Source organism: Accipiter gentilis, chromosome 5 (genome assembly GCF_929443795.1).
Source record: "Accipiter gentilis chromosome 5, bAccGen1.1, whole genome shotgun sequence".
Classification (NCBI taxonomy): Eukaryota; Metazoa; Chordata; class Aves; order Accipitriformes; family Accipitridae; genus Astur; species Astur gentilis.
This window is the reverse complement of record NC_064884.1, coordinates 26867177-26880641: the sequence shown is the minus strand read 5'-3', so window position 1 is coordinate 26880641 and position 13465 is coordinate 26867177. Positions and strand designations below refer to the sequence as shown.

The following is a 13465-nucleotide window of genomic DNA, read 5'->3' as shown; positions in this document are numbered from 1 at the left end:
TCATGACAGTTGCTGGAATCACAATGTGCCAGTCAGGACAGCCTTTGGGTTTAGGAGTTACATGAAGACTGCACACAATAATATGTAGTAGCTATGTTGGCAAGCCACAGACAAGTGTAATGTCATGGAATAGCTGATACCTGCAAGGAAGAAGCTGTCCTAACTTTTGAGGCTGTTGGGATCCATAGTAGCCACCTTCCATAACAAAAGCATCTAGCAACATAGTGAAAATGCTATCCTGTAAGAAAGAATTAAAGATAGCATACATCATTGTCTAAAAGTATGCATGTGCAAGCCCTCCTGAAACTGAAACACTGCCACCAATGTACTTGAATGAGATTTACTTTGCCCTAGTGTTGAAGGGGAAGGGAGTATAATGCTGTTTTGAAATACAGACCAGATGTTTTTGTGTGCATTTGATTTTATTAATTTTTCCCCAGCTCCTTTACATGCCATACCAAATAGGTCACAGGGTTTATTGTTGTAGACTTGTAAATTGGAAAAGAAGTCAAGCCAGTAGCCTAGAACATCGGGACCTTGCAGACCTTGGCGAGTAGCCTGCAGCAACAGTGTGAGTGTGCTCGTGTGTGGTGCTGCTGGAGTCTTCCTCACCCAGAATGATCAGGTCTTCTCTGGTTGTCCTCGTTTTTCAACTGTGATAAGACAGCCTTTATCCACAGTGCATGTTTGAACCTTTGGGGACAGTTGCTGGAAATTTTGTAGAGGTCATATATTTATTTGCTTTCCTGAGAGCTGTTGCAATCATTCCAGAGCACTGCAGAATGATGTGATGTTAACACACACAGAAGGAGTGAATCAGCTTGTCAGAAGTTCAATTAAAAATAAACACATAAAAATGAAAAAGCCAAACCAGAATAGGTATGTGCTAAAAGCCCTTTTTGTGACTGGTGAATCTGTAGCATAATTCATGTTTCCTTGCAGCTGAGGGATTGCAGAGAGACAGATTCCCACTTGCCCTTAAGTTTAATCCTTGCATGACATGCTTTAACTGGAATACCCATGTTACCAGTCTGGGACGGATTTGGTGCTATGCTGTGTGTGTACACGTACCACAAATAGAAGGTAGAGAATTCTAGGATAAGGTGAAGAGACTCATTCCCTGTTACTCCAAGTTTCTTCCTTCATTAATTCGTTGGTTTGGCGCCTCACTTCTTAGAATCTTTTTGCTAATTTTAAAGGCCATTGCAGTTCCGCGTTTGTGCCTTGAGGGGCTGCATGCTTCAGCTAAGGTGCTTCCGTAGGAAGTTTATTTGGCGCTGCTGGACTGCAGCGTGCTCTCTTCATAAGGAGGCACTGGATCTGGAGAGAGCTCAATGTGAGCCTCGTCCATGGAAGTCTTCATGGTGGCCTCCTCATAGGATGGAGGCAAACACACAGTGAGGAACGTGGCATCGGGGAGCAGAGTGGAGTAGTGGAAACTCTGTTCGCTGTTCCAGGGCAGCACGGAAAGGAAATTGGACACATCGTGCTCGGGCAGGGCCTCGGGGAGGTCGATGCTGAAGATCTGCCCCTGCGGAGTGGGGCGCTGGCAACGGCGGTACAGGAAGAGCAGCAGGAATGCCAGGAAGAGCATCATGGTGGCAGGCAATACGATGCACAGAAATGGTTCTATGTCATCTTTGGTTGAACTTGTCTGTTGTCTGCTCTGTAATCAAAGCACATAGGTAGTGTGTTGGACTCCTGGAGACTTCCTAATCGGAGAGAAAAAAATATATTCTCCATCTCCCCCCGCTATGATGTAGCAGTTGCTTTTCCAAATTACTTTCTGTCTGCATTAGTGGCAGTCAAGCAATATGTTTTACAGGCTCATGAATTGCCTAATTCTATTTGCTGGTCCATTAAAACAAATGACAACTAAAGACAAAAGAAATGGAGAAGTTGCAAAGAGTGGTGGGTTTCTAGGAAACCCTGCCTCCAATGGGGAAAAAACCCAACAACCTGGAACTGTATGTATTTTGGTACGCGATTTTTATTGCTCTTGGATTATACTGGGCCCTCTTCAGGGGAGATTGGTCCAGCTTTTAAAACTTGGGAGAACACTGAATTGCAAAGGAATAGGGCTAGTGATTCACCACCTATTGTTGTTTCTCTCTATTTGGAAAACTCTACTGTTTACTTTAAAGAACAAATATTACAACAACTATCCTTCTCATCAGGACCCACTGCCTACAACACCTGTTCCTTGGGCTGTTCTAACCTTGCAGGCCAGCCCCAAATAAAACACTGTATGTCAGGGCAGCCTGGACTGGGGCTTTTTCTTGAGCTTGTTCTGCCAGCTGTCTAAGAATCATTTTCCCTATTTAAAACTGAAAAATGAACTTCTAGTCTAAGAGTAATAGCAGTTGTGACTGCTGTGTCAACTTTGTCTCCCGCAAAATGTAGCACAAAAGACCTCTGTCCCACAGTTTTTGAATTGTGCTGTAGTGTTAACAGGGGTTATAAGCTATTGCTAAAAAAACCCAACATTTGTGCTTTTCTGTTGTATTAGCTTCATTTCTTTTAAATTTAATATAGCTTATTTCCAGTCTGACTCTATCTAGCTCTTGCTCCTAATAACTGCATCTCATTCAGAGTCTAGTCTAGAGAGGGGGTGAAACTCAAACCCTAAAATGCTGTTTATTATCAATTCATTCCCTTTGTAAGTAGTTGAAGACTGCAATCAGATGGCTTTCTCACATTTTTATAGTGAGACTAAACAGGTCAATGGATCGGATTTCCTTTATTTTGAATGAAGGCAGCTTTTCAAGCTAGGAGAACTGGAGTGGTTCTTTCCTCAAAGCATTTGGAAGCAGGGATCCAAATGGGCTGTTTGCAGTAATGGCTCTGTGAAAAGGGCCAGTAACTCCAGTGCCTCCTTCTTAGTCTACAAAAGCTTTCTCTGCTTATTCTTCCAAGAATCATGGTCATTCTTTTAGCTACAAAATCACACTGTAACCTACGTTCATCTCGTTATTTCCCAGGCATTTGTTACCTCTCCACTTTATTGTCATATTACGGAATTCTTAGTATGTGGTCATGCCTAAGAAAAAGAAAGTAAATAGGTTTTGGCTTCTAACAAATAGTGTAGAGGAGATTTCTGCTTTTTTCCTGAGGTATTGTGGGTCTGAAGCCAAACCCATTAAAGTAATTTTAAAATACATTGAAACTTTTGTGGAATAGCTATTGAGCTTTTTTGCCCAGCTGTCTTTTACCACAAAAATGCATACTAAAGAACTATTTCATATTTACTGATCATTTCTTATTAAAGGGTTTCTGGCAGTACAGGCTGTTGTCTTACCTGACCATTAAATGAGCTACAGGAAACAGCAGAGTTGGAAGGAACTGTTCAGCTATTACTCTAATGCAGATGTTAAATCACTTTTTAAAAATGAGGTGTTTTTTTTTTAAGTTTGCTAACACTTTTTTAGTATGTCCTATGAGGTGCATAAAACACTTCACAGGAGAATGAGAAAAAGCATTCCGTATTATATTTGTGCACTATGTATATGGACACTCACTGGTACTGTTGTGTTACTGATACTCTTATAATAAATATTTAGAAGAGCTAAGCTTATGAGTTGTACGCTATTGTGGTGGTTTGTGAGGATAGAGGGTGAGAGTGTGCCAGTGTTTCCTACATGAGACTAGTAAAAGATATATAAAGCCCTGATTCTCTTGGCTTTAAACTCAGTGCCACTTCCCTGTAAATTTCACTGAAAGGATATTTGTGTTTTAAATAACGGCCAGGGACGACGCATCCTTTGTGTGCTGGTGGAAGCACAGACTAGTGTTACGGTTGCCTGACACATCCTGGTGTAAGACGTGGCCTCAGACAAAGACCGGACTTCAGAGAGTCTGGAGGATGGCGAGGAGACAGAGGAGGGACTGGTGGGTTGGATGTGGATTTGAAGCACAGGATGGGAACTGCTGTTTCTGAAGTGAGGAGCTGTGGACTCGCCAGGGGAGGGCAGAGCGGAGAAGGGGGCAGATCAGAGTTGTGCAGCGGTGTGGATGGAGAGCCTCAGCTTGTGAGGAGGATGCATAAGATGCAAAGCTGTGGGGAGGAAAGCCAAAAGGCAACTGAGAATGAGGGCAGTAGGATTGGTTAGGACCAAGAAGAGAAGTCTGAGGAACAAATGGTGGGGGTCCTCTCTCGCTGCACCAGTCCCATTCTCTTTGCAGAAGAGGAAAAAGGAAAGGGCTAGTGGCAAATGGGGAGGCCAGGGAAGGAAAGGTTAAGCTTAATGGAAGGAATTAAGAAATGGTCTTGGGTCTCAGGGGAATACTTTGCTCCAAAGCCTTAACTGGAACCCAGCAGTCTTGGGACTTGCAAAGAAATACCCACCAACAGAAATACGTAAAATATATTATTGTTGGAGGGGCCAATTTGCATCTGATGGTAAGAAAATGGGAGAAGAGAAACTATTTGTAGTATGAGCTAGCTCAGATCACCACAGTCTGCGACGTAGGTATGAAAGGACAACCTGGATTCATTTGGGTGTCAGTGTGGTTACTTGCCTGAAAACTCTCCCTTTTTGTTTAAAACCCTCTAAGAATAACCTATAGCATTGCTTCCAAAGTTGCAAATTCAAGCCCTCAAGGCTAAATAAATCCCAGAGTTTTGGAAATCTGTGAATCTGTAATTTGATCCACAACACACATCATTTTTAGTTATGTTATTGTGTACAAAGTGCCTACTCTAGGGTTGTGAGGCACAGTACCTCAGGGTAGTGCGTTGCAGGTTATGGAGAGTACGTAATGACCGAGTCAGGAGGCTGGGGGAAGAGAGAAGACTGCCTGCTAGTTTGTGATAGTGAATGCTCTCCTGGGGAGCTGTACTCCTGTGTCTGTTACTGAATGCTCTAGTGGGGGCAAGATAGTTCAGCTGAGGTGTTTGTGGTGGGTTATTTGTTAGTTGTACCTCACTTTGAGCGCCTGGGTTGAGATCCCTGGGTCTGGTCTGTAGAAATCTGCATCTGTGTTGCTGTCTCTGAAGGTGGAGGAGGGATTCCCTAAGCCTGTAAGTACTTTATTACACTAAGGGGTCTGAACAAAAATGACATAGATAATTATGAAACAGTTCATACCCTCTTGTACTCCCTGAAGTGGTCAGGCAGTGGGACTAGATGATCGTTGTAGGTCCCTTCCAACTGAACTACTTCTATTCTATCTTATTCTATCCTTTTCTATTCAAAATAACTACACAAGTGCCTGGTGACTATCTAGCCAGTCATGTGTACAAAACAAGACACAAGAAACTTGTTGTTTGAAGCAGATGCAGTAAATAAGACCCTGGGATGTATGTTGAGAAAGGTGGGCAGAGCAGCACATTGAATGGCTAGTGATGAAGTGAATACAATGTCCTGTGAAAGAACAGTGAGTGTGTCTTACTACAATCCGCAAAACAGTAGCATGTGAAGCAAGTAGGATTAAGGATTGAGTAATATGTTTTTCTGTATGCTAACAGGTAACAGTAAGGACCAGTTTTCCTCAGTTTGCCATAACTTTTTAAACACAGCTAACGTTAAGCCTTAGCTTTCCTATTTCGGTGAAATAATCTGTATGCTACTTAGTTTATTATTTGAGCTGAAATTTGTTTTAATAAGTTAATACTGCCCCACAGATGCCCAGAACCTGAACAGGGACTTACATGTCCATTTTGATACTGGCTCCAGCCAAACATTTACATGGGCTGATTTTACATTGAGATATAGTTCAAAAAGCTGATTAACTTCTTGTAGGTATATCCATATATATATCAAATGTATTGGGAGACAATTGAGCAGTATTAGTCTCCATTTTTCTATTGTGATTTTATGCCCATTTCTGGGACGAGTGGCTAAGGGGCTACTGAAGAATGTTGCAAAGATCTTGACATAAAGACTTGGAAAATCTTACAGCCATTAAAAAAAAATTATACTAAAAATAGAAATCATTTTAATAAAAAGAAACAAAGGACACATCATAGAAAAAATTAATAATTGCTCTGAAGTTCTAAACTAAAACTAACTTCTAAAACTGAAGCTCTAAAACTAGAAAAGGAACCAGTGTGTATAGGTATCAGAAATAGCTGCCAGAACTGGGAAAAAAAAATGATCTAGAAATGAAACTGAATCTTCAGCAATTGAAATGAAAGTGTAAGCAAATAAACCAGCTGCAGAACATATATAAAGTAAAATCCTCTACTGTTTAACACCTGGAGGTTTCCAAACCAAGCATATAAAGTGACTGAGGGAATTATTTGGTAGTGTTTTCTTGACCAGTTTGGTTTTGATGCTGCTGCTTCACTGGATGTCAGCGTGCTCTGCCTGTGTCATCACATGCAGCTATTACCAGGTTTGTAATTGACAAAAATAAGGCTCTGTCTTCCAGCATGAAATAAGTTACAGACCCATAAATACAGGGAAAATATCCTTTATAAAGAGAAAGGCAGAAAAGGGCATGAGGGTGAAAGGTATTATGTTTCTAAAAAGTCCTCTCTTTTCCCAGAAATGACTTTTAGTGGGATGGGTTGGCCATTGTAGGCTCATGTTTATTCCCTTCCTTTCATTTATATCTTTGTAGGGACTGAAGCAGAGGGTCAGTTTTCCCAAACACTGAGCACAGACTAGAAGTAGTAAAGCCTGTCATTAGTAATCTGTCTGCCAAATTTTTTTAACATGCTGAGCATGTACAGTTTACAGTTTACATGACCCATATCAGTTTAGATGAGCTTTTACTCATTCCTGTTGGTAAAGGAATGAAATGCAGAGTGCAGCTGAGGTGTGTGGCATTTCCGTGATGAGTAATGGAATGGGTTTAGAATTGAACTCTTTGTCTAGACAAAAGAAGCCTAGTACCTGGCTTTGAAGGGAATGACCTAATAAGGCTAAACATGAGTTTAAAGAAAGCTTTTGTGTAAGGATGGGAAAATGAAAGTTTATTTGGCTTGCTTAAATTCCCATTGAAGTGATTGTTTGATTGGTGCCAGGATTTATTGTGTTGTTAATGATTTATTACGGTACTAAGGACTTTATTAAAATTATTTGTATTAATATAGGCCATATTTATACTAGTATCTTTTGAAGTTGAATCAGAAAACTGATACTTCTGAAATGTTTTAAGTGGATTTGGAACGAAGTCTGCTTTGAAGTCATTAGGTTGTGGTCCACACATACGTGCTTTTCCAAGCTCCATCCTACTTCTTAAAGTTGATTCATTATTGCTTGTAAAAAGCAGAAACATATAACTCTGGCAAATAATTTTTGTATACATTAATTATGACACATAATTTTAAAGTGAGCCTAGATTTGCACTGAATTTTCAAATACTTGTTAGAATGTGACTCTGGTGATGCTGGTTTTTCTCACTGTCAGACAAAACCAGTCTCAAGTTGTGAAGACATTGCCTTTGCCATTCTAACTCTGGTGATGTTACTGATGAGGTAGACTTTGTTAAAATTGTAGAGGGGTTTAAAACCTACTTTTTCTCCTATTTTGACCCTACCCCCTTTTGTTTTACAACAGTACACTTGATACCTCAGCATGGCCAGTTCATTTATTAATGCTACTTGACTCAGATGGTCATTTACTGGGTATATATGTACACCTTAAATTATTATTTCTTTTGCTGTCTCCCAGACAAAGCCAGAAAGGCAGGCTGTGTTTTCATCTCCGAGGGCTATTTCCCTCCCCCCACTTGCCTGCATGTGATCCTCTCTCGCAGAAGTAATCAGCGCACAGCTTAGGGAACAGGAGTTCATTGCTGCCTGCTACTGACTCTTAACATCTGCAGAAAGGCTTCATGGGACCAGATCCAAAGCATAAACATGCATTTAAAAGAAAGGAAATCAAGGAATAGCAGAATGCATTATGCTTAAAAGAAATGAACTTCTTTACCTGCTGCTCCATCAAGATTTTTCCATCTAATGTTTTTCTTTCCCCACAAATGCATTTAAAACAACTTAACAGCAATAAATAAATGCTCTGACTCTATGTAATTGAGCGGTACTGCTTTGATACGTCTCAGGTATTTACTCTGTGCATAAATACACTGGGGCATTACACAGATGTACACACACATGCAAAGTCAAAGGACATGCCACAGAGACAAGCAGGAGGGTACAGACCTGAAGCTCTGTTTCCAGAAGTGGCCCACCCGGTTCACTGTTTAGCCAGTCATAGTTTCCCCTGTCAGCGTGTCCAAATTTTCTCCAGCTGCTGCCCAAGAGCCACCTCATGCTTTCATTAACCTGGTCTTCTGTCTTCGTGCCTCCACCTTGCTTTGCTGCTTGCAACCGTGTCCCCGCCTCCCAGCCTTGACCCAGCTGGGCTGCTCTCAGTTAATGATCCCTCTTAAATGATATCCCGTTTATAGTGGAAAAGAAAAAAAGAAGTTAGACCCCCCCATCCCCCCCCCTGTCGTCAGGAAGCCAAGCAAATAGATCTCAGAGCCTCTCCCCACTTCCAACTCAATCTCTCTGGATTTGCTTCGGTGGCCTACATTACCAGCAAAGCTGGCATCAGGTATCCGGGAGCCGGGACTGATAGCGCTCTGATTGGAGCGCTCCCTGCATTAGGATTATTAAAAGGGGAATTTGCATGTGAATCTGAGCCCACATGGTCATGACTCCGTGTGGATAAATAACACTCTATATTTAGGTATCTAATAAACACTTTTTCCAACAAAATAAAAATAAATAAAACCTGCGCTTCTATGTCGAGAGCAAAGGTTCCCCCTCAGTTACGCAGTGCGAGGAGGAACCACGATCCAGGCAGTTTTTTCCTCCCTGTTGCTGGAACATACAGTAAACAGTGAGAGTGGTTTCTGGGTAGAGAGGCAAGGACACAAAGCTAAATGCTGTGCTGAATTATTTAGCAGCGTTAGGATGTAGATGTTAATGATAAATCCAGAGAGAGAGCTCTGCCAGGAAAGCTTTGGTCACTGAGAGTATATGATTGCTTTCGGTAATAACGAGTTGTCTGTTCAGTTAAGTCAGGACTTGTTTACAGCTTTCTAGGATACATGTTGTTAAATGGCAATTGTTTCCAGTGAGAAGCCTTTGTGCTGTTTATCCAGCAACGCCCCCCTCACTGATGTATGTTAACTTCTGAAGGGAGGAATATTTAATCTAAGTTGAAAGCTGAATCAAGGTTTAACTCTTACTGAAAAGTTGGAGGTGTCTTTTTCTGCCTTGCTGTGAGCAGAGGGAGAAGCTGTTGGTAATGCCCCATTCAACTGTGGTGTATCTTGCATGGTTTCTCAAGGCTAACCTGTTCAAACAAAAGTTGTCTGGGACTGATGCTACAAAATTGGGGCCAGAATTGTAACCTTTTATTTCTTGCTTGGACTTCCTTTCATCAACTCTTCTTCTGAGCTCATGGCTCCCAAAAAATTGCAGGCCTAATTGGCAGCAGGCTGAACTCCCGCAGCTCCAACAAGGGCAGTTGGAAATGCCAGCACTTGACGTTTCTAACGAGAGGACTCTGGAGGAGCCTGTTCCAAGGCTGGCTGTGATCCCTGTGACGGCAGCGTGCAGGTGTGGTTTACGCTGCAGGTGAACCTGGGATGTGGGAAAGAGAGGGCATTGCTTGATAAATCTGTCCCATTTTGTTACCGAAGTTGCCAGATGAGCAGTGGGCAGGGAGCAATAATATTGAATGAGGGGTTGGTCTTGGTGCTGAAGCAGGTGCATCGTTCGTTGGAAACTGGACCCTGGACCCCGTTCTCGCTTCTGCTGAGGAGGTCCCACATGAAGCTAGGAAGGTCACCTCAGCAAAGTCCTTGCACGCTTGTGAGAAGGCTCGTCCTTTCCTCGGTGCCTTGCTTGTCATCTTGGAAAGCACTTTGACAGGTGGCAATGACTTGCAGCTGCAGCCAGAGCCCAGGGAGTTACGCTGTGAATTACAACGTCCCCTGAGAAGCGGGGCCTAAAGATGGCTTAACAGGTCATGCCAAGGCAGTGAAATACTTCTGACTTGGTGCCTGGACACCTTGTACGAAAGCAAGAGTGACGACCATCTTTCCCAAACTGGTGTTAAGAACATAAATTCCTTAAGGAGTCTTGTGACTGTGTAGCTTAAATCTGTCATCTCACATGCAAGCAGGAAACATTCATATACTATCTTAATTAGGGTCTCAATACAGCCCCTAAGATTATTAATGCTATTTTTAAAAGCTTGCAGTAAATTTGCTTTGGGACTGTGTCATGAATAATGAGGAGAAGTAAAAAATTATGTCTACTTACAGTGTAAACACCCTATTTGGCATCCTTGGATTCTAGTTAGATGAATTTTAGCCAAAAAAATAAGGTGTGTGCTCTTAAGACTCACTGACCTGATTTACTAAGTGCTGCTTTGAATTCTTGACCTCTGGAAAATGTTTAAGAATGATTTAATGTTGTAGAGCTGAGGCCAAATGGGAATTTGGGGGAATGTGGTGGTCTTTGTCATGCAGGTAATTAGACTATAAGATAATGATTGTATCTCTGGCTTTTTATATAATCAGTGGACCCAGCAGGAAGATTAGTGAGAGTAATGGGGATACCATCTTTCTACTGCCAGTGATCAGACGCTCGTTTGACATATTGCCTTTGTAGAGAAGATCTGCTCTTGTGCAGAACTGGAAAAGTACCACTTAAGACCGGATTTGTGATGGCAAATCTGTTGCAGATTTCTACCAGCTTTGTGGGGTACACGCGATACTTATTTCTCCTTCTGAACAAAGAGTTCATAAGTACCAGTGTAGTTTGGGCATGCTGTAGTATGGAAGTTGGGGGGAGGAGGAACATCCTTAATTCCAAGCCCTATGGCCAGATGTCAGGCTTGCCGCTTTGAAGCATGGGGGAGGTTGACCTTTGGGGGTCTTCAGACCTTGACATGGACAAAAGTCCCCCCCCTCCCTCCACTGGCTTTGTTTTTTTGAAATGGTTCAATCTCATAGTTGCCCTGTCAAATGATCTGGAGAAAATAGTTGGCATGGAATGGTACTGACAAATTGATTAAAGTTTGGTAAAGGTTTGTAAAACAATGGCAACATGATGTTTTTAATTGAGGCAGTGTTGCTAATGTCATTTCCAGTGTTCTAGCACAGAGAGACTTTCAGAGGAAGCCACTGCAGAAAATAGGCACCTCTGCTGTCCTCAGTACGAAGCTCAAACTGTCATAAATAATTCATCTTTCTGCTTTGCTGAGATATTCTAGGCTAGCAGTCTAAGTCTAGGCTGTATTGCCACTAATATTGGTTGGGAACAGAATATCCACGGTGCTCTAGATGCCTTTCAAATTCCTTGCTACTTTCTTCCCCCAGTTTCTTTTCCTGCTTTCCACAGGTGGTTGTGAACATTCCCTGCTTGAACGACTGCACTGCTGTGAGGGAGGGTGTGAGGGCTAACCTGAATAGCACAAAACTAAGAATTATAATGGGTGAGGTGTTACCACTGTGAACAGTACTGTGTTGTCAGGTGTAGATTCATCAGATGAAATGGAGGGAGATGCTGACTTTTGCCTATAACCAGCTGGTAGGTGCTTCTGTGTCCTTCAGGCAGGAGTGGTGTTGGCTCCTGTCCATTCTTTTTCACTTTGGTAATTAAGCAATTCATAGTGATTTGCTCTTTTTTTGGTAATTTTTTCACAATATTGAGATTTTGGCTTTGGTTTTTTTGTTAAGCATCAATACATTAGCTTTTCAAAAACAAAGCACCTTCTGAAGAGCACTCTCTTCCCCTCATCCGACCAAAACCATTGTCACTTCAAAGGGTAGATACTGGTTTTCAGTGGGGCTATGCCAACTTGTATCTGGAGAGCAACATTTGTGGACAAGCTGCACATACTCATGGCCTGTAGAAACAGTGACAGGGAGACCCAGTTACAAAACGTGTGCACGCTGATGATTACAAAATGTGTGTACGCTTACGTACCTTGACGTAGGAGCAGCAGCAGCCGTGGGAGCAGAGGTATCGAGCCGATGCTACAGCTGGGTAGCTGAAAGCAAAACCTTTAGAGAAAGTGCCAGTGGCAGACCTCAGGTTGCTGCCAGAGCAGGATTGCCTCCTGCAGAATATCCCTTAAAGTTTTGTGAGTGTAACAACACTTGAAAAGCTCCGCGGCCGCAGCAGACTGCTGGTGACTGACCAGCACCTGTCTGACAATACTGTCTAGTGCTTTAGGTTTTTTATTACCTTTTTTTTTTTTCAATTTCTGCAAATCTAGGTTTAATTCCCTTCATTTACAGTTAGTCATCCTTACCCTGCATTCTTGTTTTCTCTTATTTAAGTCTGCCAGTATGCACTGTATGGTATTTTTTTCCTATTTAGCCAAACTACAGAAATTCTTTTTTGTTTGTTTGTATAGGGTTTCGTGGATGGTTTTTTGGTTTGGGGTTTTGTTTGTTTGCGTGTTGTGGGTTTTTTTGTTTTCTTCAGCCCACCTTGCCTTGTGTAATCGCTTAGCCATCTTGTCAATGCTTTGCAAACCTTTTGGGCCGCTGGGACACCAAACAACCTGCTGTATAAGAGCACTGTCCAAAAGTGAGCCGTCACCTTTTGCCTCGGCCAGCAAAAAGTGGGCACTTGGTGGGATGGGCAGCATTCCCTGAGCTGTGCTGCCGGGGCCGAAGCACCCGACGCCGTGTCGTGAGGTCCCCTCGCACAGCCGGGTGCCTGCGGCGCTGGGGAGCGCCGTCTGCCCTGCAGCAGCCGGCAGGCAATATCCCCACGTCCCCTTGGGCCCGGGTGTGCAGTGACCTCTGTCAGCCTGCCTCTGAAGAATGTTTCTCTCTCCAGGAGACCACAGTGAGGGCAAAGGCTGGAAAATACAAACTTTTTTAGAGGGGAAGGGAGTTAACCTTGAAAAGCATGACACATTTTTCCTCTCTGTCCTAAACTCGTGTGCATGCGATTAAAGTGTTGGGGAATTGATTTCAGTGCTGGTTTGTGGTTCGGGGACAGGGAGGCTGGATTGTGATTTTTGGTGGTGTTTTTTGTTTGTTTGTTTGTTTGAGGGAAGTGGGAATTAAATATTTGGGTGTGTTTTCTATTTTCAGGCTGAGATATGCCCATGATATTTATTCTGTCTTCCCGACGTTGTCAGACCCTCTCTTCTTTGCGCTAGTGTTGGTGAAAGTTGTGCTGCCATCCTGGACTCTGACTCTCTGCTATCACAGACAGTCAAAATTTTGCCTTTGACTCCTTGCAATGGGACAGATGTTAAGCTCTCTATATCGTCTTACCTGTCACAGCTAAGTGGGCTATTGGCCAGTTTCCCACTGCATTATATTACTCCTATTCAATGTAATTGCAATCAAACAAGGGGACTTTTTTTGCTTTAGTAAAGCTTAACTCAAAATGCTTTTATCTAGCCTAAGGAATACACTGTAAAGATGGCCATGGCAGTTCAGTTACCCTGGTATCTGAACTCCAGTTGCTTGAACATTTATGCAGGCTAATTCATCCCAGTGCTGTAGCCTCCTGGTGACTGTGTGGCCTCCT

At 42.6% G+C, this 13465-nt stretch overlaps 1 protein-coding gene across 2 annotated transcripts; it reads right to left on the bottom strand.

Annotated features, from left to right (window-relative positions):
- Nucleotides 1–475: 475 nt before the first annotated feature.
- On the bottom strand, nt 476–8791 carry SMIM28 (small integral membrane protein 28). Of its 2 annotated transcripts, XM_049800224.1 has the most exons (3): nt 8685–8791; nt 8108–8332; nt 476–1666 (listed from the first exon to the last, which is right to left on the bottom strand). In XM_049800224.1, the coding sequence occupies exons 2-3, from the start codon at nt 8216–8218 to the stop codon at nt 1268–1270; spliced, it is 510 nt and encodes a 169-aa protein (XP_049656181.1). In that variant the 5' UTR covers nt 8219–8332; nt 8685–8791; the 3' UTR covers nt 476–1267. The 2 variants fall into 2 exon arrangements, with proteins under 2 accessions (XP_049656181.1, XP_049656180.1); XM_049800223.1 differs by lacking the exon at nt 8685–8791 and having other exon boundaries at nt 8108–8374.
- Between the last annotated feature and the right edge of the window lie 4674 nt (nt 8792–13465).